This window comes from Malaclemys terrapin, chromosome 5 (assembly GCF_027887155.1).
Source record: "Malaclemys terrapin pileata isolate rMalTer1 chromosome 5, rMalTer1.hap1, whole genome shotgun sequence".
In the NCBI taxonomy this organism is placed as follows: domain Eukaryota; kingdom Metazoa; phylum Chordata; order Testudines; family Emydidae; genus Malaclemys; species Malaclemys terrapin.
This window is the reverse complement of record NC_071509.1, coordinates 119,811,515-119,836,653: the sequence shown is the minus strand read 5'-3', so window position 1 is coordinate 119,836,653 and position 25,139 is coordinate 119,811,515. Positions and strand designations below refer to the sequence as shown.

The following is a 25,139-nucleotide window of genomic DNA, read 5'->3' as shown; positions in this document are numbered from 1 at the left end:
AAATATTCTGTTTTTCTTCTCTTGAACTTTGCCCATATGAACTGTCAGGCTTCCTATCTTTTCTATTAGAGACTAGTGTACAGTTTCTTATTTCCTGTATTCAGTTGCTTTATTTTGTAACTCCTGTTGCACACTACTTCATCTTCCCTTGTATTTTCCTGCAGAATGGGAGCTGCGGCCGGCCCTGCCTGCGGACAGTCAATGTAAATAAACTGTCTCGCGTCCCACCAGCGGATTACCCTGACGTGCCGCAGGTTGCCCACCACTGCCTTATGGGCTACTTGAAGTATCTGGAGTGAATCCGTATGGGAATAAGCTATTCCTGTATAAGGCACCTTTATACTGATATAACTGCAGTCACACAGCAGGATTATACCATTTTAATTATCCCGGGATAGTTAACGTTGTACATTTTTTGTGTTTAGATAGTCCTCAAGTCTTTTTCTGTTAGTGTAAAGTGCTGTAATCCAAAGTACCACTGGGTGGAAGTAGTGCTTGTGTTTGCTGCTTACTTTCCTGCACTAACAATGAAAATACCATCATGTGCATGACCTTTGGTAAACTCATTTTATTTTGAGCGAGGCTTCTGCCAGGCAGATTTCATCACACGCTCTGCTTTCATCAAGGATTGATCTCTGGGAACAAAGCATTTCCAGAGCTGTATGGCACTAGGAGGCTCTGCACATGGAGAGACTGAGGGCAGTACTTGGCCCTCAAGACAAGAATTCTATTTGCAAGCGCTCTGGCAACTGAACTGAATGTAATTAGAGTTGATTCCCATCGGTATCCTTTGTAGTGAAATGCCAAAAGAAACATTGTATGTTCTTTGTTTTAAATCTGTAAATTAGGTATTGAGCTAAATTCTAGCACTGAGCTGAATGTTTTGAATTACCACTGGAACAGAGACAGTGAGGTGTCTGGCTATGAGAAAAGAGTGAGTGTAGGAGAAATATTTTCTTTAGCTGGCATGCCATTCACTTTTTCCAGTGCTGCTGTGGTAAATGTCTTCATAGTCCCTCCTGAAAATTAGCACTGGTCTAACAACCCATTCGGGGGTTCAAATATTATATTTCACTACACTCCTGGTGTATGTAAAACTGCTTTATACTTGTCTGTGCTTACTTGAATTGCCGTTGCGTTGTCTGTTTACTCAGTTGTGTTAAGTCCTTCTGGAGTTCTCGTGAGATCATTTGGGCTGTGTTTTTCAAAATCAGCACCTACAGGACACACCCAAGTTAGGCTTCATCTGCAATTGGAGCTGAGGCTGTGATTCCCAGCTTGATTAGCCATACTCATGCTACCTTTCATCAAGCTGGTGCACTAAATATAGGCGTGTGGCAGCTGTAGCACGGGCAGCGGTGGCACAGGCTAGCTGCCCGGATTATGTATCAACAGAGTCCAGGAGAGTTTGTACTTGGTGCAGCTAGCCAGTGCTTTGGCTCACTACTAGCCCAAAGCTGGTGGATATTCCAATACTTAGATTTAGCAAGCCAGCACAAAACAGCTTCTATAATACCTCACTGGTTACCCAGAAGCCAATAACACAGTTCCCATAAAGTAACCCAGCCTCAGGCCTCCACCCAGACACCCAAGTTAAATATGATGAGGATTACTGGAAATCTTATTCATCATATAAAAAAGTTCTACCAATCCGAAAGGATCAGACACATTACCTCCCAGGTCAATGGATATTCCAGATCTTATCCAAATACACACTTACAGCCAATTCTTATTAATTAAACTAAAATTTATTGAAAAAGAAGAGAGAGAATTGGTTAAAAGAGCAGTATACATACAGACATGAGCACAATTCTTGAGATTCAGATTCAGAGCAGAGATGGTGAGCTCTGTAGTTGCGAAAAGTTCTTTCATAATTAATGCATGGGTTATAGACCAATTTTCATATTCAAGCTTAGAACTGGGATCTCAGCCTTACAACTTAAGCTTCGCCTGCATGAAGCATCAAGCAGGTCTGAGATGACAGGATCAGGACCCAAGGTCTTTTATACAGTTTTCTAGCAGCCACTTGACATACAGTCCTGGGTGAACAATAGGCTTTTGATGTAACCTTCTGTTTCCTAAACCTCACTGGTAATTAGCTATATGGGTTAATATAAAATCATTTATCCATTAGGCAGTTTATCACAAACTTTAAAGAGACATATAGACAATGACATTATTGCACCCAAGATTCATCTAAATGTTAATATTCCCTTTTGATCTCTGAATCAATAGCTATAGTGACAGACAGGAACTGTCTGTTTACATGGCTAGCATCTAAGATATAAGTAAACACACACAATTAGTATCACCTTTAATTCTCCAACAACACAGGTTTGCACTTCAAAGTTCTAGCCTATCTAGCACGGAATGGCCCTAAATACCATTCAGATACTTTCTAACATGTCTCTAAAGGTTGCCTTTGCGTTATTTAGCCTGCAAGCTGCTTAACACTTTCTGGCCATGTGTCACACTTTGTATAAGATCCATTGCAATTATACAACAGTAGTAGCAACAATGATCTGCATCTGGCTGGGATGATTTAGTTGGGAATTGGTCCTGCTTTGAGCAGCGGGTTGGACTAGATGACCTCTTGAGGTCCCTTCCAACCCTGATATTCTATGATTCTATGATTATATTTTAGTTAGACAGTGCCACAGTATGGAAGCCTCAAAGCTTGACAAGTAGCCAGTTTAGCAACTGTAGTAACTAAACGAGAAACTAAATATGAGAGTTCCAAAGTTGACCATAAAACTATGTGTTTGCAAATCCTTATCCTACCTATATCTATCTGAACTAAAGATTTTATACAGCCACCCATCACCATAGTATATGTGCACCTGCTACGTAAAATCAATAGCAATTGCAAAATCCCTAGTGGCCTTCATAGAATCTCTGGCACTTCTCCCCTCTTGGGATCAGTTGCACCTGTACAGGCAAAACTACTTCTAATGCTTGTTTTCATGCAAACATCGGATTTATGCTGGCTGGTTTTGAAAATTTTGCCTGTGGTATTTAATATATACACGCAGTTCTGGGCTATTCCGTTTTAAAACTAATTGACCTTTTTAAGTGTAAAAGGGATAGTCTGTGTTCCTGAGTCACAAGCAGGGCCGAGAAAAGCATTAGCAAAGAAAACCCAAGAAGACTATGAATTTACTTGTCACTTATTCTCCAAAGCTTGACCACAGGGAGGCTGCTCCCATTCTCTCCCTCCCTTCTGGTTGCAGCATGGGGAGGTCCTAGACACAGCCATTCAAGCTGGTCTCAGTCACTTACTGCCTCTCTCTGTCTATCAATGAAAGTGTTGCCTGGTGACGCTCCACAAAGCCCATTATTACATCAGCAAAAGAGATGTCAGGGATCCGTGTGTGTGCTGGCATGTGGTTGCCTTACATTTCCCTAAGGCTTGGAGTGAAATGCATCCTCTAAAGTAAACCAAGGGAGGCTCCAGGATCAGGAACAACACTGCCTTTGTGGTGCTCTATTTGTGGATTAGTATGTGAGTAAGCAACAAACACAAAAATTCATTGCAAAGAGACAAAACAGGTAGCTGGTGGTGTCATACTGAAGAGGGATCCGTTAGCTGCATTAGCAGTTTACTCAGTGGGAAGTTCAAATGCAGTTGCAGCGGGGCCATGCGGCCTTATTTTTATTAACTATTTACATCTTCTCTAAAAATCCTCACAGGAAGGCTGTGGGGTGTTGAAATGAGCAGGTTAAGGGGTCAGTGGCTTTGTGATCTACAGATTTCTTGCATCCCCAAGCTTCAGCTGCAAGTTTACTCCGTAATTTGTACTCCATTTATTATTACTCCGATTAGCCCTTAATACGGTCAAATCAAAAGTTAATTTAAATAATTCTTGTGGGTCATTTTGTAGGAGTGAGGACTGAGACTAAGAGGGAGTTGGGTTGGTGGAAACACTTTTGATATTATCAACATGGGGAGGTAATTTAAAAAAATGAAAAATAGGTCAATTTCAAGCCCTGCAAAATGAAATCAATGAACATTTAAAAATATTTCATGACATTTATTATTTTTGTTTTCATTTTTGACCAGCTCTGCTGACCTGCAAGAGGGCAGGGCAGTGAGTAAAGTCAAGGTAGAGATTCCTATAGCAACAGAAACACTCTCCAGTTGCTCTCAATGGAATGGTTTATACTTGTTCTTTTGTTTTCTTTAATGTAAAATAAGTCATCTAGATTGAAAGGGCCTGATCCAAAGCTCATTGAAGCCAATCATCAAGTCCGTGGGGCTGGATGCGCTGCATCCGAGGGTGCTAAAGGAGTTGGCAGATGTGATTGCAGAGCCATAGGCCATTATCTTTGAAAACTCATGGTGATCGGGGGAGGTCCTGGATGACTGGAAAAAGGCTAATGTAGTCCCCATCTTTAAAAAAGGGAAGAAGAAGGATCCAGGGAACTACACGCCAGTCAGCCTCACCTCAGTCCCTGGAAAAATCATGGAGCAGGTCCTCAAGGAATCAATTCTGAAGCACTTAGAGGAGAGGAAAGTGAACAGGAACAGTCAGCATGGATTCACCAAGGGCAAGTCATGCTTGACTAACCTAATTGCCTTCTGTGATGAGATAACTGACTCTGTGGATGAGAGGAAAGCAGTGGATGTGTTATTTCTTGACTTTAGCAAAGCTTTTGATACGGTCTCCCACAGTATTCTTGCCGGCAAGTTAAAAAAGTATGGGCTGGATGAATGGACTATAAGGTGGATAGAGAGCTGGCTAGATCGTCGGGCTCAACGGGTAGTGATCAATGGCTCCATGTCTAGTTGGCAGCCGGTATCAAGTGGAGTGCCTCAAAGGTCAGTCCTGGGGCCGGTTTTGTTCAATATCTTCATTAATGATCTGGAGGATGGTGTGACGGGTTGGATCACAGAAACCCCCTTGGGAGCTGCCACCAGATGTGCAAAGACTACCCCTGCTTCTGCTTTCCCTGCCAGCTCAGGACTCCAGCACCCTGTCTTGCTGAGCCAGACACTCCCGTCTGGCTCCAGACACAGACCCAGGGTCTGAATCACTTGTCCCAAAGCTGCAAGTTTACCTGAAAACAGCTCGCAGTAGCGTGCTTGTCTTTAGCACTCAGATGCCCAACTCCCAATGGGGTCTAAACCCAGATAAATCCGTTTTGCCCTGCATAAAGTTTATGCAGGGCAAACTCATAAATTGTTCGCCCTCTATAACACTGATAGAGAGATATGCACAGTTGTTTGCTCTCCCAGGTATTAATACATACTCTGAGTAAATTACTAAATAAAAAGTGATTTTATTAAATACAGACAGTAGGATTTAAGTGGTTCAAAGTAGTAACAGACAGAACAAAGTAAGTCACCAAGCAAAATAAAATAAAATGCGCAAATCTATGCCTAATCAAATACAGATAATCTCACCCTCAGAGATGTTTCAGTAAGTTTTTCTCAGACTGGACACCTTCCAGGCCTGGGCACAATTCTTTCCCCTGGTACAGCTCTTGTTGCAGCTCAGGTGGTAGCTAGGGGATTCTTCATGATGGCTTCTCTCCTTCTCTGTTCTCTTTCCCCCTTTATATATCTTTTGCATAAGGCGGGAACTCTTTGTCTCTCTGGGTTTCCACCCCCCCTCACTGGAAAAGCACCAGGTTAAAGATGGATTCCAGTTCAGGACATGTGATCATGTCACTGCAAGACTTCATTACTCACTTGCCAGCACACACATATACAGGAAGACTCACAGGTAAATACAGCCATCTGCAGACAATGGGAGTCATCAAGATTCCAAACCATCATTAATGGTCCACACTTTACACAATTACAATAGGCCCTCAGAGTTACATTTTATATTTCTAGTTTTAGATACAAGAGTGGTACATTTATGCAAATCAGATGATCACACTCAGTAGATTATAAGCTTTGTAATGATACCTTACAAGAGACCTTTTGCATGAGGCATATCCCAGTTACTTACATTCACTTATTACCATATTTTCTCTAAAACTATCTCAGTTACATTATATTGACTTATTATCAAGTTTTTATAAAACCATATAGACTGCACAACGTCACAGATGGCATGGCCTGCACCCTCAGCAAGTTTGCAGATGACACTAAACTGGGAGGAGTGGTAGATATGCTGGAGGGTAGGGATAGGATACAGAGGAACCTAGACAAATTAGAGGATTGGGCCAAAAGAAATTTGATGAGGTTCAACAAGGACAAGTGCAGAGTCCTGCACTTAGGAAGGAAGAATCCCATGCACTGCTACAGACTAGGGACCGAATGACTAGGCAGCAGTTCTGCAGAAAAGGACCTAGGGGTTACAGTGAATGAGAAGCTGGATATGAGTCAACAGTGTGCCCTTGTTGCCAAGAAGGCTAACGGCATTTTGGGATGTATAAGTAGGGGCATTGCCAGCAGATCGAGGGACGTGATCATTCCCCTCTATTCAGCATTGGTGAGGCCTCATCTGCAGTACTGTGTCCAGTTTTGGGCCCCACCCTACAAAAAGGATGTGGAAAAATTGGAAAGAGTCTAGTGGAGGTCAACAAAAATTATTAGGGTGCTGGAGCACATGACTTATGAAGAGAGGCTGAAGGAACTGGGATTGTTTAGTTTGTAGAAGAGAAGAATGAGGGGGGATTGGATAGCTGCTTTCAGCTACCTGAAAGGGGGTTCCAAAGAGGATGGATCTAGACTGTTCTCAGTGGTACCACATGACAGAACAAGGAGTAATGGTCTCAAGTTGCAGTGGGGGAGGTTTAGGTTGGATATTAGGAAAAACTTTTTCACTAGGAGGGTGGTGAAGCACTGGAATGGGTTACCTAGGGAGGTGGTAGAATCTCCTTCCTTGGAGGTTTGAAGGCCCGGCTTGACAAAGCCCTGGCTGGGATGATTTAGTTGGGGATTGGTCCTGCTTTGAGCAGGGGGTTGGACTAGATAACCTCCTGAGGTCCCTTCCAACCCTGATATTCTATGATTCTATGATTCAATGGAATGGACTCCCATTGACTTCAGTTGGCTTTGGATCTGGGCCAAATGGCAGGTTTTGCTTCATGTGCATAGAAATGGTAAGAGTAAAATTGAAACAGGGGTTGGAGACTTTGTTCATTCTACTCTTTTTGATCTCTTCAGAATCAAATAATCCAAAAACTGCAGGCAAGACTGACAAATACAACTCTGTTAATTCCTGGAGCAGGTTTTCCATTTGTTTACATTTAATTCTTCCACTTAATGCACTGCAAGTAAATGCCCAGGTGGAATGGGGTTTCCTGGCTAACAATCTCTTCTGTTACAGGTGAACAGGGAGCAAAAGAGGATAGTGTGCGTCTGTTTCTGACATGTCTGTGTAAGTGAACTGCATCCACTGATCTACCATGGAATATGATTTTCACAGAAAGAGGACAGTAAAATCGGTCTTACAAGCAAGCTGTTATAAAGTGTAAGTGCTGGTTACTACATCCCACAGTCAATACACACAACAGTGGTCACTAGTTTTTATACAACTATAGTCTGTTTATTATTATATTGTTAATATTAATTAAGAGATGGGGCCAGACAGTCTCTGCTCCAAAGAGTTTACAGTCTAAGTAGACAAAGCGTGGGAGGGGATCTGAGGCACAAGGAAGGGAAATGCCTTGCTCATGGTCACACAGGCTATGTCTACACTGCAATAAAGAAGTGGGCTGTAGTCCACGAAAGCTTATGCTCTAATAAATTGGTTAGTCTCTAAGGTGCCACAAGTACTCCTGTTCTTCTTTTTGCGGATACAGACTAACACGGCTGCTACTCTGAAAACTGCAATAAAAGACGAGTGGCATGGCCACAGCTGGGGGAGGGTCTCAGAGCACAGGCTCGAATGTCTACACTACTATTTTTAAACCCGCAGCCTGAGCCAGCTGCGAGATTCAGTGTCATGAGTTTTGTATCGGAGTGTAGCCCTGATAGAGCTAAGACTAGAACTTAGGTTACCTGACACCCAGTATAGAGTCCTGCCCACTAGACTATTCTGCCTCTTAACAGTTCTTCAGCCTTTTAAAAGTGGATTAAGTGCTTGTGAAAAGTGCCAGATTGCTGGCACTGGGAAATAGAGTCCTCTGTCCACAGAACCAGGTGCTGAATGGATACTGGCTTCCTTAGCTCACACATACACAGCCATGTGCACCATGTACATTCTTTTGGACTTAAAATTCAAGCCAAGTGGGAAGAAAGTATGTACTGGATTGTAACTTACTGCAGGTAAGGGGATATAAGAAATTCCAGCTTATATATTTTGTATTGATTGATAGAAAAATGTATAATGACATAAAATAAGAGGCATAAATGTAAACACAAGAGAGCAGAGTTAAGGCTGAGCTTTGAACTTCAATCTTGCATTTCCTGACCTGAGTGCCTGAGTTCTCAACCTTAAAGTTTCATTATTAGCCCTTGTTTTTAGGGTTGCTCCCCTGTTACTCAGAGTTAATTTTAGAGAGCATCTTTTGAACAAGGGAAGAAATGGGACGAATCACACCATTTAGATGCTTTTGCCTTTTACATGTTTTCATCGTTTCTCTTGCTAACAAATTATTTGCATGTATTAAGACATCAATCTTCTCCTAACTGGCCCTGCAGCAAAATCCTAAGCAATGGCTGGAGTGAGCCTCCCTCACCTGCTCCTCTTCTACCAGCCTGAAATGGGATAAGGATGGAAGCTGCTGTAGCCACTTCCCTGCCTCTGCTCAGAAGCTGGTGGATTGGTGTGTGGATGAGTACACCTTCCCCAACTTACTCCTGATCTTAAAGGAAGGATGGTCCAGTGGTTAGGGTACTAGCCTGTGACTCAGGAGGATGCAGGTTTGTTTTCTGCTCTCCTACAGACTTCCTGTGCGGACCTGGGCAAGTTACTCTGGGACCCACATCCCCAAACTGCAAAATGGGGATAATAATATTTCCTCCTCATGGGATGTTGTGAGAATAAGTATATTAAAAAATTGTGGGGCACTCAGACACTATAATAATGAAGACCTTATAAAATAGACAGACATACCTGTCCCCCTAAGCCCTACAACAGGGGTCAGCAACCTTTCAGAAGTGGTGTGCCGAGTCTTCATTTATTCACTCTAATTTAAGGTTTCACGCGCCAGTCATACATTTTATCGTTTTTAGAAGGTCTCTTTCTATACGTCTATAATATATAACTAAACTATTGTATGTAAAGTAAATAAAGTTTTTAAAATGTTTAAGAAGCTTCATTTAAAATTAAATTAAAATGCAGAACCCCCCAGACCGGTGGCCAGGACCCGGGCAGTGTGAGTGCCACTGAAAATCAGCTCACGTGCCGCCGTCGGCACGCGTGCCATAGGTTGCCTACCCCTGCCCTACAATGTGGGAACAAGTAAAGAGCCCCCCCCCATATAGGTGAGCTGTTCTGCACATGAATGGCTCCAACCCCCTGAATCCTGCCTTCTGTATCTGATGGAAACTTAGGCTGAATGTAGGGGTCCCCAGTGACAAAAATGGGCTGTACTTTTCTTTTTGTGTTTAGGAACAAACCGACGCATACTGGGATCATCTGCCATCATATATTTTAATAGGTCCCTGCTAGCGGGGGCCAAAAAAAGGGTGGCTTTGGAGGGAAATTTTTCTTCTTCTCACTGTTCAATGAAGGAACAAAACAGGGCTAAATTACTGTCAGGAATTCTATTTAACTTTCATAAATAATACGAACTAAATTATGTCTGACTTTCTCAGATTGTGTTTTTCTATTAATCATGGCATGAATGAGGGAACAGACTGACTGATCACACTAGTTTCGAAGCCTTTCTTTCAAATTTTTATTAATTCTTCTAACCTTTTTCAAGATGCTTTTATTTTTATACAAGACTAGAGACACTCCCTCTGGTGGCCAAAATAACACCTCTACATAGACAAACATGGGTGTCATTTGAAATCGCTAGCCTTGCTCTAGAAAATGTTCCACAGGTGACCTGAACACACTGTGGATTTTATGTTTTCATTGCTGTACAAGCCACTCGTTCATGACATTTTTGTTGTCACAGGGCAGATGCTGCAGAACTTGCTTTGCTGACAAGGCGTTTGTGCCAGGAAATGGGACAGACAAACCTGCCTCTCCTTGAAGACATCCCTTGGTGTCACATTTTAACTCTGCGGCCAGCTGTCACTGTTGAAAGCAGGCTGATCCCATCAGTACAGAGTAAGTTTTCTGGTCTGCTTTTGTTGCCTTTTTTTTTTTTTTATTCAGTGTGCCATTTTGAGTGGGAATTGAAACGGCAAAACCAGCTAAATTGCAAGTAATGGTCTTAGCTCCGCTTTTAAATTTAAAACAAGGGAGGTAAGTAGTCTGCACTCTGCTCAGAAAATCATGAAGAAAAAGCTACTGCACAAGACAGAGGATAAAATGTGAGTTCTAGCAGCTGTTACCCCTGCCCCCACAACATTGTAGGGTTGTTTAATAATATACATTTTGTTTCATGAACAGTGTGACCCTTTCTCCTCAAAGTCAGCATATGTCTTAAAATCTTTACTATACCTTTGTTCAACAGAAAATTGTTTAGGATCCTGATTTTCACTTGGTCAAGCAATTAACTTGGGGGGAGGGATAGCTCAGTGGTTTGAGCATGGGCCTGCTAAACCCAGGGTTGTGAGTTCAATCCTTGAGGGGGCCACTTTGGGATCTGGGTCAAAATCAGTATTTCATCCTGCTAGTGAAGGCAGGGGGCTGGATTCAATGACCTTTCAGGGTCCCTTCCACTTCTATGAGATAAGTATATCTCCATATATATTAACTTTTCAGGGCTGAAAGGTTTTACATTTACCATTGTTATCTGTCTTCTGAAGTGCCTTCCAATCTCCTTGGTTTGGTGAATTTCAACAATAATGGTAACAGAGGGTCCTGTGGCACCTTTGAGACTAACAGAAATATTGGGAGTATAAGCTTTCGTAGGTAAGAACCTCACTTCTTCAAATGAAGATGAAGAAGTGAGGTTCTTACCCACGAAAGCTTATGCTCCCAATACTTCTGTTAGTCTCAAAGGTGCCACAGGACCCTCTGTTGCTTTTTACAGATTCAGACTAACACAGCTACTCCTCTGATACTTAACAATAATGGTCTTTCAGACCCTTGCCACTGACTGCCTTTGCGGTCTTGAGCAAGTCACTTTACATCTGGAAAATGAGGATAATACTTATCCGCGCTGGGGGGAGGGCAGGGTTGGGGATTACTTAGTGTTTGGAAAGTACTAAATAATAATACCACCTAGCTTTTATAGAGTGCTTTTCATCAGTAGATCTCAAAGTGCTTTACAAAGGAGGTCAATAGCATTTTCTCCATTTTATAGATGGGGAAACTGAGGCACAGGGCTGGGGAGTGACTTGCCCAGGGTTATCAAGCAGGCCAGTGGGAGAGCCAGAAATAGAATTCAGGTCTTCTGAGTCTCAGGCCAGTACACTATCCGAAGTGCTAAGACATCAGAGGGAGGGGAAATAGAGGGATGGGGTAATACCCCGAAGATTTAAATGATTACATTTAAAAAAGTTAATTAAATTAAAATGGCTTGATTGACAGCCGCGCCAAGCTCATGCTCAGACCAGCTAAGGGGAGTGGAGGCCAAATCTGAGCCATCTCAATTTTGTTAGTTAAATCTTCTAAAAATAGTGTTAGAAAAATTCCTGATGGAAAAAAATATCAAATTGAAACTGATCTCAGATGGAGTGTTAGCTGTGTGGATATGGCTACCCCATGTATAGCCATACTTTTTAATAACCAGTCATTGCTTCTACTTGTAATGAAAATCCTCAAGAGAGCTGGTTAAAAATATTCAAATGGATAAAATAGCCAACAACATGAATGGGAGTGGCATTCTATTTTACCTGAGAGAACCCAAAATTGGGGTTTATATTAAATATAAGTTGTGCTGTAAGGAGATTTCAGTACATTTTTTTCTCTCTCTCTTCATAGCATTAGAGGCTGAAAGGATGTTTGAATCCAAAAGATTGAATAAGATTGACCTTGAAAACAAGACCGCGCAGCAAACTGAGTCTGACCTGAAGGGCAAGAGAATTGGTGCAAGGAGGCCACTTCCACCCTTCTGATGGCCTCATTCTAGGCCGAGATCTTTGAAGCCCTGGCTCCAGTCTCACTCAGGTTTCTTACTCAGTTAGAACTCCCGTCAGTGCCAACAGTGCAAATCGTGGTCTCACTTTGCGCCATTGTAACAGATCGTCGCCAGCAAAAACCGACCTTCAGAAAAATTCTGCTGTGAGTAAGGACTTCAAGAATTGGCCCGTTACTTCCAGGAATCCTCGTGACTCAACACTTACCTGCCTAGCAAGGATGAGCTAACACATACAGCTCAGTTTGGAATACACAGGAAAGCTGGATGTAGGCGATGACTAGGTCATGAATAAATTCTATCCTTGTACCAGTCCCTTCACAACCATTTTACATTGTTTCTATTATAAAGCTCCCAGGATGAATATCCTAATGCATCATGAATGGGTTAAGTTCATGACTGACAGAAAAGATACAAGTTTATTAATCAATCATTTAAAAGGGAATTAGGTACCTAAACACCTTCGGGGATCTGGGCCTTTGTACTTTTAGGTATTTTTTCCAATTCTAGAAGAAACAATGAAGCTAACAGCCACGTTGCCAGTATTTTCTTGAGATGTAAAATGAATTGTCCATGTTTTTGTTTTTTTATTTTTGGTAACAAATTGGGTGTGGGGGGGAGAAAAATATTTTGCAAAAACATTCAGAGTCCAAAAAAAGTTTATAAAGTAGCATCTAGAACAGGGGTGGGCAACTTTTTGGCCTGTGGTCCACATCGGGGTTCTGAAACTGTATGGAGGGCCGGGTAAGGAAGGCTGTGCCTCCCGAAACAGCCTGGCTCCTGCCCCATATCCACCCCCTCCCTCTTCCCGCCCCAGACTGTCCCCCACAGAACCCCTGACCCATCCAACCACCCTGCTCCTTGTCCCCTGACCGCCCCCACCCCTAACTGCCCCCCCAGAACTCCACCCCCTATCCAACCACCCCTGCTCCCTGTCCCCTGCCGAAACAACCCCCCCGAGCACTGTGACGCCAAAACCACCCCCTCCGAGCACCGCGCCACCGAAACAAACAAAAAAACCCTTGAGCACCGCCCTGCCAAACCAAAAGCAAAGCACACCAAACCCCGAGCGCCGCCCCGCCATCCGAAGATTGGCCGCCCCTTACAAGGTGCCGCCCCAAGCACATGCTTTGTCGGCTGGTGCCTGGAGCCGGCCCTGCCCCCGGGCAAGCCCCAGAACAAGCAACAAGCTACTTAAAGAAATTAATAGGCAATTACTACACAAAGAAGCTGATTAGGCTTGCTGGGTGCCACCTTGGCAGCCTTCACCTCAAAACCATCATTTTATTTCCTAAAAAGCCCAAAATGCTGCATCCATTGGTTAAGTCAAAACAATAACTAGCATTTTTTCTGACTATATTCATTTGCTTTACATTAACTACACTACCCATTGACAACTCCATTCCTGAAATATATTTAGTCTTCATTTTTGATTCCTTTCAGAATGGTGCATTGTTCTACAATATGACCTAACTGTTCAATCTCTCTTCCCTTTCTCATGATCTATCGTGAATTGTTCCATCACACGTGTAGACCTGGCTTCACATAAGTAACTTGCCTAATTTCTTAGTGGGCATAATTGTGAAGGTGAATGGAAGGTTAAGTTGCAAATAGGGGCTTGACAAACAGTATGTTGGAGTCAGGATGTCTGTGCTAGCTAAGATAAGCACCAACACCTTGATGCTAGGGAGTATGGCCAAGATAAAACTGGAATGTAAAGATCAGGTTCCACGGGAACAGCACATGGACAGAGCATGCTGCACAGGGATTGGTTCCTGCGAAGTAAGAAAGCCACTCCAAAAATATGTGGTGTAATGTAGAGCTAATACAATGTAATGTGTATAAAGGAAGAGGTTGTCTGTAATTCTGAATGTGTGGTATGCCTGGGCTCTACCCATCCCCTCTGCTTGAGTCTGATCAACTCAGTGTAGCTTTGCTGTCTGACAAATAAAGGACCCTGCATGATGAAATCCAGAGTCGAACTGAGTGTTTTGGATCCCAGAGAAGAGAACTGGATGGCGTGTTCCCCCAGAACTGGACAAGGTGTTCTGGATAAGCCAAATGGAAAAGGTCTTGGAGGGAATCCCAACAACACTACACTGCAGCTTAAGCAATATATTTCCTCAGCTGTCATGGTTCACTGGATACGCCACGTATGATTTCTGTAACAAGGCTGATCGTTCTATTGATGAGACAAGAAAAAAAGCTCTACGTATTTTTAAGCTGGGCTGTTGCTATGTCAATTCAAATGCCCAGGGTCTCAGTTTTGGGATACAAGATCTCTGCAGGCTGATAATTTGGGAATGAAAGATGGCATATTCACAGGTCTCTCAGCCCAGCTTTTACCCTGAAATGTGAGAGGCAGTGCATCTGCTACTTAGTACACCTTATCACAGAGTACGCAGAGTGCTGTTCCGTACTGAATATATGTTGTTGTTTTAAACCTCCAACAACTAAACACACATTAGCTTTGGGCAGGGGAAGAAATGGAAAGTAAGATCTAAGGTATATGCCCATTTGATTTGAAACATAAGGTGCTCAGGTAGCCCAGTGAAGATTGCAGTGTAAGGACAGACAAACAGACATCTCGTGGACATAAAACACACCTACATACATTTTAAAGTGTATTTTTATTTACATAGTGGAAATGCCTAATCAGTTATAAGTTTAGGCACCTGATAATTCAGCTTTTTTTTGTAAAAGTATATAAATATATACATGAAACTCTTATGAAGTAAACATTATAAACTGTGATACTTACAGTAAACATTCACTACTCTTTTCTAGGCTAATAGGTGTAAAGTTTGTAAAGCTTAAATACTGATTTCAAGTATTCCCTATAAAATCGCTCTACTATATCAAAATGCTGAAAAAGTGAGATCTGCTATAAACAAGCTTTTAAAATAGACTAATAAAACGTCCCTGTAAGAAAATCACCAGGATAAAATACTGCCTTATTTTCCCACCCTCCTCCCACTGCAGCAGAAACAAATACTAAAAATAGTTGCATACCCACAGAAGGCATTATTACAATTTTTAATTAAAACATTTTTACTTCAGTCATTTATCGGAGAGTAAGGAAGCTGCAAAAATGCAACTTTATTAAATATTATTTTTCCTGGTACATAAAGAAACCCAAAACTATGGGATGGGGGGGAGGGAGTAGTGGTACTGCATTGTCTTGCCCTTTACCATGTACTATAAGTGGCATGAAGGACAGACTGCATAGAAGAGATGGTTGATAGAGAATGAAGAAAAGGACTGGACTAATATTGGCAGAATGAACAAAATATGCAGGAGCCTCTGCTTTTGTTGCCTTTTTTTTTTTTTTAAAAGCACTTCAGGCTCTGGTATTTTATTTGCCACTCTTCTGTTCTTCAGCTTGGAGATGTTTCAGGACATAGAGGACAACTTGATAGCAGAAAATGTACTGATCCTATGAGAGGAAGAATCATAAACATGTTAAACAAAATGTTCACACTAGCTAAACAAGGTGCCTCTACCTGTACTTCAGAGGTGGCGGAGTTCCTTATTTGAATACTAATTCATATAGTTTATTAACAAGAGAATATGATGAATGAATGTTATGAGACAATGCTTAAAGAGAACAAGGGGGTCAAAAATGGGCTGCCCAGTTTTCAGGTGTACTCCATGTGGATTTGCCTCCTGGTTAATATTTAGTTTGATTCCTAATCCCACCATCACCACCACTACTACTTTGTCCTTATATAAGGCTTGACATCTGCAGACCTCCGAGCCGCTTACAAACGAGGAAAGGGAAGCACCAAGGAGTGAAGTGACTCTACCAAGCTCACACAGCAGGTCAGTGGCACAGCTGGGAATAGAGCCCAGGTCTGTGATGCAACCTCCCAGTTTACAATGAGAATACCGCAGGGTTTGGGGCTATTTTTGGATAATTCTGTATTTTTTATTAAATAAGGCTTGAGAACTCCCTGATCTTGTATTCACTGTCTTCTCTAGGTTCAGGTTAGGAGGCTTTTTCAACCTTTCAGTCCTAAAAGTCATCCATCCAATTACCATAATGCTATGGATAACATCAGCAGATAAAATGCAATTGCTTTTTTAGCCTTAGAATAGGTAAAAAGGCACTAATGTGCTATTACTTCCAGTTGGAGTAAAATAAGTGTTTCCAGAATGGAATAAGGGGTTTAATGCAAGAATTCTAGAATGAGACTGTCAGATCTTTTATAGCCCAGATTAACACAGTTCACTACATGTAAATTTGCACACACTATGTTTGCATGCCCTTGTATTTGCATGTTGTGAAGCTTGTCCAAAATTACATGCATTATTTTGAATTCTGCCCCTATATTAGCATTTGATTTCACTCCAGCAACACTGAGGTTGAGTTTATGTGGTACAAAGTGAGTCATTCTACAAAGTGAGTCAATATTTCCTAATACAGACATCTAGCACAATCTATATGCTTATCACATTTTTTTTGAGAGATCAGAAATTCAGTTAAAAATCTTTATTAAAGCACAACCAAGGCAGACATACCTCCGTCTGAACCATTCCATGTCTCTGTAGTCTCATTGTACGCACCAAATCAGAGATGTCAAACTGCCAAAAGCAAACAGACGGTAGCAGCAAGTGAGATGTCATAACAAAAAACACACACATACAGGAAAATACACCTGTGGCACAGCAGGGCATTTGAATTTTAGTCTAGTAGACAAACATTAGTCAAATGCCAGTAAATCCATCAAGCTATGGACATACAGTACAGTATACAGAAAGCATACAGTATAGCCTGTACCAGTGCAATAAATATGTGAGGTGTGAGTGCATCATCTACTTTTCCTTTATCTTTCATTTTACCTGCTCAACACACCTTTACACTCCCCAGTCTTTAGTCTACTAAAGCTCAGTCTGGAAGGGTGCTGCACACTCTGGCCCTAAACCAGCAAAGCACTTAAGTATGGGCTCAATTTTAAGTATGTATACACTCCCTTTGGCTTCCATGGAACTATGAAAGTGCTCAAAATTAAGCATGTATGTACATGCTTTGCTGGATTGGGCCCTAATGTGCTGCCAATACACTTTATTTTATATCAAGATGATAGGAAAGTGATTGCTCTATGAACTGGTGGATGGGACGACTTTAAAATGAGGTTGCCAGTGCCCTCCTGTGGACAAGGAGTACATCATCTCTGTGAAACATGGCATGGCATCCTAAATTCTGTTACAAAAACTCTTTTACCACGTCACTGACTTAGGTTCAGGCTTAGGAGCTGAAACAGTGACCTCTTTTGGTTTTGCTTTATTGCAACCTCCTTTGTTTGGATGAAAGGTTGCTAACTGCTTCATTCTACAGCTTCTGTATTTATCATAGCTTCCACAAAATGTCCAACCTGTTTATGAAAAAAGCATGGCATGTTTTCGGTTTTAAATATTTACTTTAATTGAATTATGAATGTTACAGTGTAAAGTGTTCAAGTGTAAAATCAGGAAGTTTCTTAAAAAAACAGAGTGTTAGATAATTTAATGTTGACTAAAGCACATTTTATAAAAACACTCATAAGAAGAAATGTGAGTATTTCATTCAGTTATGATAAAGAATTACTACAGTCACTCAATAACTAGGCTTGGCAGAATTATTTTTTTTATAATTTTGATGGATAATATCAATGTTTATTTTTAAGCTTTTAAAATGTTTATTTATATTTTCACAGTTGTGCAAAATTATGGGGCTTAAGAATATTTGTCTATTTCTATTGATTTAAATTCACAGTCACAGGAAGTTACATGGGGGTATCAGACAATAGTTATTTAATGACAACAGATCTTGAGATTCAAAAAAAGCTTTATAACCACTAAAACAAATTGTCTGCATCACATGTGAAAATATACAAAGTAAATGTCTTTACGCCACACTCAAAGTTCTCAAGCAGCATTTTTCTTACTTTGTCGATCTGTAAATTTTGGTCTTATCCTTCTAAGCCTATAAGGGTACGTCCACACAGCATTTTGGAGCCCGCGGGAGTGAGTCTCCCAGTCCCGGTCGATGGACTTGGGCTACAGGGGCTCACACTCATGCTCTAAAAATAGCTGCACAGACAGCACTTGGAAGTTGTGTCTCAGGCTGAAGCTCAGGCTTGGAAACCTAGGAAGATCCAGTGTTTTTAGATTTTTTTTTTTTTTTGTCCTCAATATTTCTGGTTTTCACAGTTATTGCTGTTTTATACCATATACCGAATAAATCAGGTTAAGGTATAACCAGAGTCCTTGATTCAAAATAGTTGCACACTAGTAAAATAACCAAATAGCTCCTAGGGCTCACAGTTCACTTCGTGAAAAGCACAGTTCAGTCTATCCTCTGGGTACTCACATCAAGATCCTTGCTGATTAATCCTAGAACCACGTCGATACAAATAAGTGTCCCTGAACGTCCAATGCCTGCACTGCAGTGAGTGATGATAGGTCCCGATTTATGGATGTGCCTCATGTAGGAGATGAAAGTGAGCAGGTCGTTTGGTTGAGATGGTGTATCATGGTCTGGCCAGGCAGTGAAATTCAAATGAGAAACACGCCGTAATTCACCAGTCTAAGGTTTTAAAAGAGACAGAACAAATACATACAGAAATGGCAAAGCAGACTGGCAAAACTTGTAAGACTTGCCTAAGAACATTCTGTAGTCAAACATCCTACTGTAAAGGGAGACTGGCCAATTAACTGGGACCCAACATTTAGGTTTTGTGAACAGAACAGTTTTGACAATGCCTTACATGATTATAAATGTGAATTGGTTTGAATTTCAACCTTTCCCTGCCGCGTGTGGAAAATAAGCCCGATGAGAGTGTATTAGCACTCGAGAGCAAAAGAACATGGACTATGAATAAAAGTGAAAGTGATCAGTTTAGTTTCATTGTCCTAGCTGCACTACTAGGACAAAGTCAGTCATCGAGTAAATTGACCTGCAAATGAATTTAATTGTAATAAATCTTTCTGTTTCTAAATCTAAGGCATTATCAGTAATGCATATATGGGGCCATCTCCTGACCTTCTGTTACAAGGGCACATTAGCACTGTGAGGTGATGTGCTTGAGCAGTGCATAAATGCTACCTGCTGAAAAGGTTTCAAGCTAGCTTATACAGAATTTTATTCCAGTGGTGAAAGAAGCTGCTCACTCAAATTCCTACATGGAGGAAGAGTGGCCCAATCATAACAGTCAAAAGAAATAAGGACAAAAAAGATTAAAGTGCCATATATACTCGTTCATTAGCCTGTTCGTTTATAAGCCTACCGCCCAAGATGATTAGGTAAAAATAGCAAAAACTGCATGACCCTTTCATAAGCCAACCCTACATTTCAGGGGTTGGCAAACTCCTGGCCCGTTTGGGTAAGCTGCTAGTGGGCCTGGACGTTTTGTTTATCTGAAGCGTTCACAGGCATGGAGCCCCTCAGCGCGCCACTTCCCGCAGCTCCCATTGTCTGGGAACGGCGAACCGTGGCCACAGGGAGCTGAGGGGCTCCATGCCTGCAGACGCTCCAGATAAACAAAATGACGATGTATTAGATATTCAATTCAGTGATTCCATAGAGTTTAAAATAATCAAATTTTGGTGTAGACCCGTTTATAAGCCGACCCCTGCTCTTTGATGCATCACTTTTTTACCAAAAATATTCGGCTTATGAACGAGTATATGGTTTTTCCAGGATGCGGAAGTTTAGATGAGCTCTGGCTGGACTGAAGAGATCCATGCCAAACAAATGAAAAAGGAACCTGCCCAATCCCCCCCCAAACCCACAGAGTGTGTAGAATGACTTGTTTCCCTTACTTGAATATCTTCTAGCTCCAGCACTCTAATGACAAAGCCTTTCAGTTGTTGCAGTCTCACAAGGGCCAGCCGGAGTCTGTCATTGACCATGATAGTTTTGCCAAGCACATCAGGCCAATAACGCTGGCATTTTATCTTTTCTCCTTCTACTTCCTGGGTCATCATGGCTATTACAGTACACTTTTGTTCCCAAGTCATTTGCCAGAAGTCTGCTACTGTAGTAGGGAGCGGTCCTTGACATGCAATGTAGACAAATTCTTCATTCCCCACCGGCATTCTTATGAAACTGGCATTGATGTATCCAGCTTCAGTTCCTAGGGGGACTCTAGTGGTATCATCTGCAATCCCAAAATAGAAAACATATTTTAATTATATATCCATACTAGGACTGTCAAGTGATTAAAAAAATTTAATTGCGATTAATCGTGTGGTTAAAAAAATTAATTGTGATTAATCGCATAAATAATCGCATTGTTAAACAATAGAATACCATTTATTTAAATATTTTTGGATGTTCTTCTACATTTTCAAATATATTGATTTCAATTACAACACAGAATACAAAGTGTACAGTGCTCACTCTATATTTATTTTTGATTACAAATATTTGCACTGTAAAAAACAAAAAATAGTATTTTTCAATTCACCTAATAGAAGTACTGTAGTGCAATCTCTTTATCATGAAAGTTGAACATATAAATGTAGAAAAAATAACTGCATTCAAAAATAAAATAGTGTAAAACTTTAGAACCTACAAGTCCACTCAGTCCTATTTTAGCCAATCGCTCACACAAATAAGTTTGGTTACAATTTGCAGGAGATAATGCTGCTCACTTCTTGTTTACAATGTCACCTGAAAGTGAGAATAGGAGTTGCATGACACTGTTGTAGCCGGCATCGCAAGATATTTACGTGCCAGATGCGCTGTAGATTCATATGTCCCTTTATGCTTCAACCACCATTCCAGAATAGATACGTGCATGCTGATGATGGGTTTTGCTCGATAACGATACAAAGCAGAGCAGACCAATGCATGTTCATTTTCATCATCTGAGTCAGATGCCCCCAGCAGAAGGTTGATTTTCTTTTTTGGTGGTTCGGGTTCTGTAGTTTTCTGCATTGGAGTGCTGCTCTTTTAAGACATATGAAAGCATGCTCCACCCCTTGTCCCTCTCAGATTTTTGGAAGGCACTTCAGATTTTTAAACCTTGGGTCAAGTGCTGTATCTATCCTTAGAAATCTCACATTGATACCTTCTTTGCGTTTTGAAAAATCTGCTATGAAAGTGTTCTATGAAAGTGCTGGGTCATCATCCGAGACTACTATAACATGAAATATATGGTAGAATGCAGGTAAAACAGAGCAGGGGACATAAAATTCTCCCCCAAGGAGTTCTGTCACACATTTAATTAACACATATTTTAATGAGCGTCATCAGCATGGAAGCATGTCCTCTGGAATGGTTGCCATAGCATGAAGGGGCATACGAATGGTTAGCATATCTGGCACGTAAATACCTTGCAACCCTGGCTACAAAAGTGCCATGCGAACGCCTATTCTCACTTTCAGGTGACGTAAATAAGAAGCAGGCAGCATTATCTCCCATAAATGTAAACTTGTTTGTCTTAGCAATTGACTGAGTAGGACTGAGTGGACTTGTAGGCTCTAAAGTTTTACATTGTTTTAGTTTTGAGTGCAGTTATGTAAAAAAAATAAAGCTACATTTGTAAGTTACACTTTCACGATAAAGAGATTGCACTACTATACTTGTATGAAGTGAATTGAAAAATACTATTTCTTTTGTCATTTTTACAGTGCAAATATTTATAATAAAAATAATATAAAGTGAGCACTGTACACTTTGTATTCTGTGTTGTAATAGAAATCAATATATTTGAAAATGTAGAAAAACATCCAAAATATTTAATAAATGTAAATTGGTATTCTATTGTTATAAATGCGATTAATCATGATTAATTTTTTTAATCACAGTTCATTTTTTCTGAGTTCATCACATGAGTTAACTGCAATTAATTGACAGCCCTAGTCCATACACCCATAATTAAACCTAGGTCCTGTAAACACTTATGGAGTAAAAAGTAACAGAGAGTCCTGTGGCACCTTTAAGACTAACAGATGTATTGGAGCATAAGCTATCATGGAGTACTTTTCATCTCACAAATATTAATGAATCCTCACAATATCCTATTTGAAAAAAGTATTAACCCCACATCACATAAGGAAAAAGAGACAGCGAGGTTACAAATCTGATGATCAGAGGTGCAGAGCCCTCGCAGTTCCCACGGACAAGGACTGGAGTTTTGGGCTGTCAGCACTCCTAGAAATCAAGCTCTAGGGGTATGTTTACACTCTGAGCTGGGGGTGTGATTCCCAGCTCCAGGAAACACACTCACACTAGCACTTATTGAGCTAGAGCACTAAAATGAGACTGTAGCCACAGCAGGGCAAGCAGCGAGATGGGCTAGCTGCCCCAAGTGCATGCCCATCAGAGACCTTAGATACACACTCTGGGCAGCTTGCCCCTCTCGCTGGCACAGCTAGGAGCTCTCACAGATATATCTCCTCGAGCTGGGAATCACAAAGTGTAGACGTACCCATAGTGTCTTACCCACGGCTTCAGAGATTTTGTCGGAGCAGAAATTAGAACTCAAGACTTTCTGGCTCCCAGTTCTAGACTCAGACTTCACGTCTCATGCATATGTAACTAACGGAATTCCTTTATAGTGAGATTGATACAGTATATTAATATTAATTATTAGACTTTTGTCACTCCAGATTTACAATGGTATAACTAAGAGCACGATCTGTCCTCCTAGATTTATGTCTATCGTATGTGACAGGATCTGCTGCATTAATAGAATTAATGTTTTACGTGAGGGTGGAGGGAAAGGATGGGAGGCATAAAATAACAAGCAGGTCCACTCATATAATGATTTTCATCCACAGATCTCAAAATGCTTTAAAAGGGTGGGCAAGCAGCATTCTCTCTCTGTTACAGATCGGGACAATAGGTGCAAAGAGGTTTAATGGTTTGCCCAGTCACATAGTAACTCAACAGAAGAACTGGGAATAGGAGTCAGGACTTACCAGTCTGATGTCAAATCCACCAGACCACACTGCCTTTCTGGTTAGATCAACATAAAAGTTTATTATCAGATTACTTAGGGACTTACAGGGAAGTATATTTTTATATCTGTTCTTCCTCCTGTTCTCTTTAGTTTGTCCAACCAAACACTGATCCAAAGGCTTTAAGTCTTGCAGGTTCTATAAACAGATAGTCAGCTCATATTAATAACTGCCGGGATAAACAAAATGCCATCAATTTTTAACTGTTAAGTGACTAACAGTATCTATTAGAAACATACAGAAATGATGCACTATAGATTCATAGATTCCAAGGCCAAAGGAATCATCTAGTCTGACCTCTGTATAAAACAGGCCATAGATTTTCCCCCAAATAATTCCTTTTGAACTAGAGAATCTCTTTTTTTTTTTAAAACATCCAATCTTGACTTTAAAATTGCCAATGATGGAGAATCCACCTTGACCCTTTGTAAATTGTTCTAATGGTTAATTAACCACACTATTAAAAATGTACATCTCATTTCTAGTATGAAAGTGTTTAGCTTCAACTTCTTGCCATTGGATCTTGTTATACCTTTCTCTGCTAAACTGAAGAGCCCATTATCAAGTATTAGTTCCCCATGTAGTTACAATTCACAGTCACATCACATGGGAGTAAGATATGCAGCCTTGCAAAAAACAAAACAAAACTATCTTCTTGTAATTACTTTGTAATCTTGTCCTGGAAGTTTTAACATAGTTGGTAACATATTAACAACTTTAACAAGAGTAGAGATTCATGTTTTCATTGTGAGAGCTGGATTTTGCAGAGATCATTACATTTTCCATGTCCTTTCAGCTTAACTGCTGGTTTAAAAAAATATTATTTATTATTAATTAGTATTATTATTAACGGATTTGAAGAAACAGGCAAGTCTCAATCACATTTCTAGATCGAAAGCCAATATAGCTCAGTCTAGTTAATGTAGTTAAACTGAAACAGAGGGGAGGAAAAGTATTCTTTCCTCCCTTTTGCTTTAGCCATGCGGAATCAAGCCCTATGTTTCTACCTGCTTCACACTGCCCCAGTGAAGAGTATTTTCATTGCATGGATTCATATTTAAAAGAGTTTTACAAAGGACTGAAAATAGCCTGTGTTTGTTTACCTCAATCTCTTTAGAAGGTACTCCTTGTTCCAGTAGTCCACGTAACATTCGGATGACTGACTTCAATTTGGCTCCAGTATATTTGCCTGAAGGAAGCACTCTGACAATTGGGAGTGCAGAGAGCTCTTCATTTGTCACTAAAGGGCAATCTAGAGCAGAGGAAGATTGATTTATGTGCACATATAAACAGCTAACAGAAAGGACAGCCTATAGCATGCTATAGTAGAGTGCTATGAAATGAGAGATTTCCCAGGTACCTCCACATCCAGTTTTCAGGTTGTCAATTGCTGATTCATATACATATTTTGTATATTTTATAGAAAAGCTCGCCCATAAGAGATCCATGACAAACAATCCTTCCAGCATTATCCCTTCCCTGGTAATGCTTGCTACCTTTTATCACTATTTTCCCCAGAACTATATACAGCTCAATTCATGATTAAAAATGTCAACATTTGAGAAACAATGAATGAGTCATTTTCATCTTTAATTTCCTTGCAGTCAATACACTGAAATAATCAACAAATGCATTTTTAGCATGGATTCTTGAAACACAATTTGCAAGATCGATGACTCTGCACTTGAGCCAGAGACTTTATATTTAAAAGTGAAGCTCACACCTTACAGTTTTTTCTTTAAAACTTCACCTTAAAATGCATTGTAATGGTAAAAGCGTAAGATGTGTTAGCTGTATTAAAGTTTAAAAAAAATCTTGGTTTAGAAAGGCAGGTGTCCTGCATTATTCTTTCAAACACCACACAACTCATAATAATCCAAGTTTCCTTGACATGAGAGTTAAAAATAGCTTGTGACTACTGAATCATACAAAAAATTTACTAGAATAGTTTATGTTCACGTTTATTTTTTCTAAGTTAAAAAGCACTTTGAAGCACAGATGCTATAGACACAAGTCTGAATAGGACTTGTGAATATGAATTCAGGTAACAGAACATATTCCTGAACCTATTCAAGATGCTAAAGATAGAC

General features: G+C 40.6%; 2 protein-coding genes across 12 annotated transcripts in view; one reads left to right on the top strand and one right to left on the bottom strand.

The window, feature by feature from the left end:
- Nucleotides 1–676: 676 nt before the first annotated feature.
- On the top strand, nt 677–12,413 carry C5H4orf36 (chromosome 5 C4orf36 homolog). 4 transcript variants are annotated; one of them, XM_054030319.1, is made up of 4 exons: nt 677–760; nt 7,284–7,427; nt 10,027–10,181; nt 11,946–12,413. In XM_054030319.1, the coding sequence occupies exons 2-4, from the start codon at nt 7,363–7,365 to the stop codon at nt 12,077–12,079; spliced, it is 354 nt and encodes a 117-aa protein (XP_053886294.1). In that variant the 5' UTR covers nt 677–760; nt 7,284–7,362; the 3' UTR covers nt 12,080–12,413. The 4 variants fall into 4 exon arrangements, with proteins under 4 accessions (XP_053886294.1, XP_053886296.1, XP_053886295.1 ...); XM_054030321.1 differs by lacking the exon at nt 677–760 and adding an exon at nt 772–817; XM_054030320.1 differs by lacking the exon at nt 677–760 and adding an exon at nt 3,249–3,502.
- A 2,297-nt stretch (nt 12,414–14,710) lies between these two features.
- Nucleotides 14,711–25,139, bottom strand: part of PTPN13 (protein tyrosine phosphatase non-receptor type 13) — a 185,043-nt gene continuing 174,614 nt past the window's right edge. For all 8 annotated transcript variants that reach the window (XM_054030081.1, XM_054030082.1, XM_054030085.1 and 5 more), the window contains 6 exons: nt 24,153–24,301; nt 23,097–23,187; nt 19,903–20,240; nt 18,452–18,667; nt 16,621–16,683; nt 14,711–15,535 (listed from right to left, as the gene is read on the bottom strand). In XM_054030081.1, coding sequence (XP_053886056.1) covers nt 15,455–15,535; nt 16,621–16,683; nt 18,452–18,667; nt 19,903–20,240; nt 23,097–23,187; nt 24,153–24,301 — 938 coding nt within the window. In that variant the 3' untranslated portion in view covers nt 14,711–15,454. The remainder of the gene's footprint in view (nt 15,536–16,620; nt 16,684–18,451; nt 18,668–19,902; nt 20,241–23,096; nt 23,188–24,152; nt 24,302–25,139) is intronic.

Coding starts and splice junctions, on each gene's coding strand:
- C5H4orf36 (XM_054030318.1), top strand. CDS start 8,106: ATGGATACTGGCTTCCTTAGCTCACACATACACAGCCATGTGCACCAT. Junction 8,225..10,026: donor TGGATTGTAACTTACTGCAG/GTAAGGGGATAT, acceptor TTGTTGTCACAG/GGCAGATGCTGCAGAACTTG. Junction 10,182..11,945: donor GCTGATCCCATCAGTACAGA/GTAAGTTTTCTG, acceptor CTCTCTTCATAG/CATTAGAGGCTGAAAGGATG.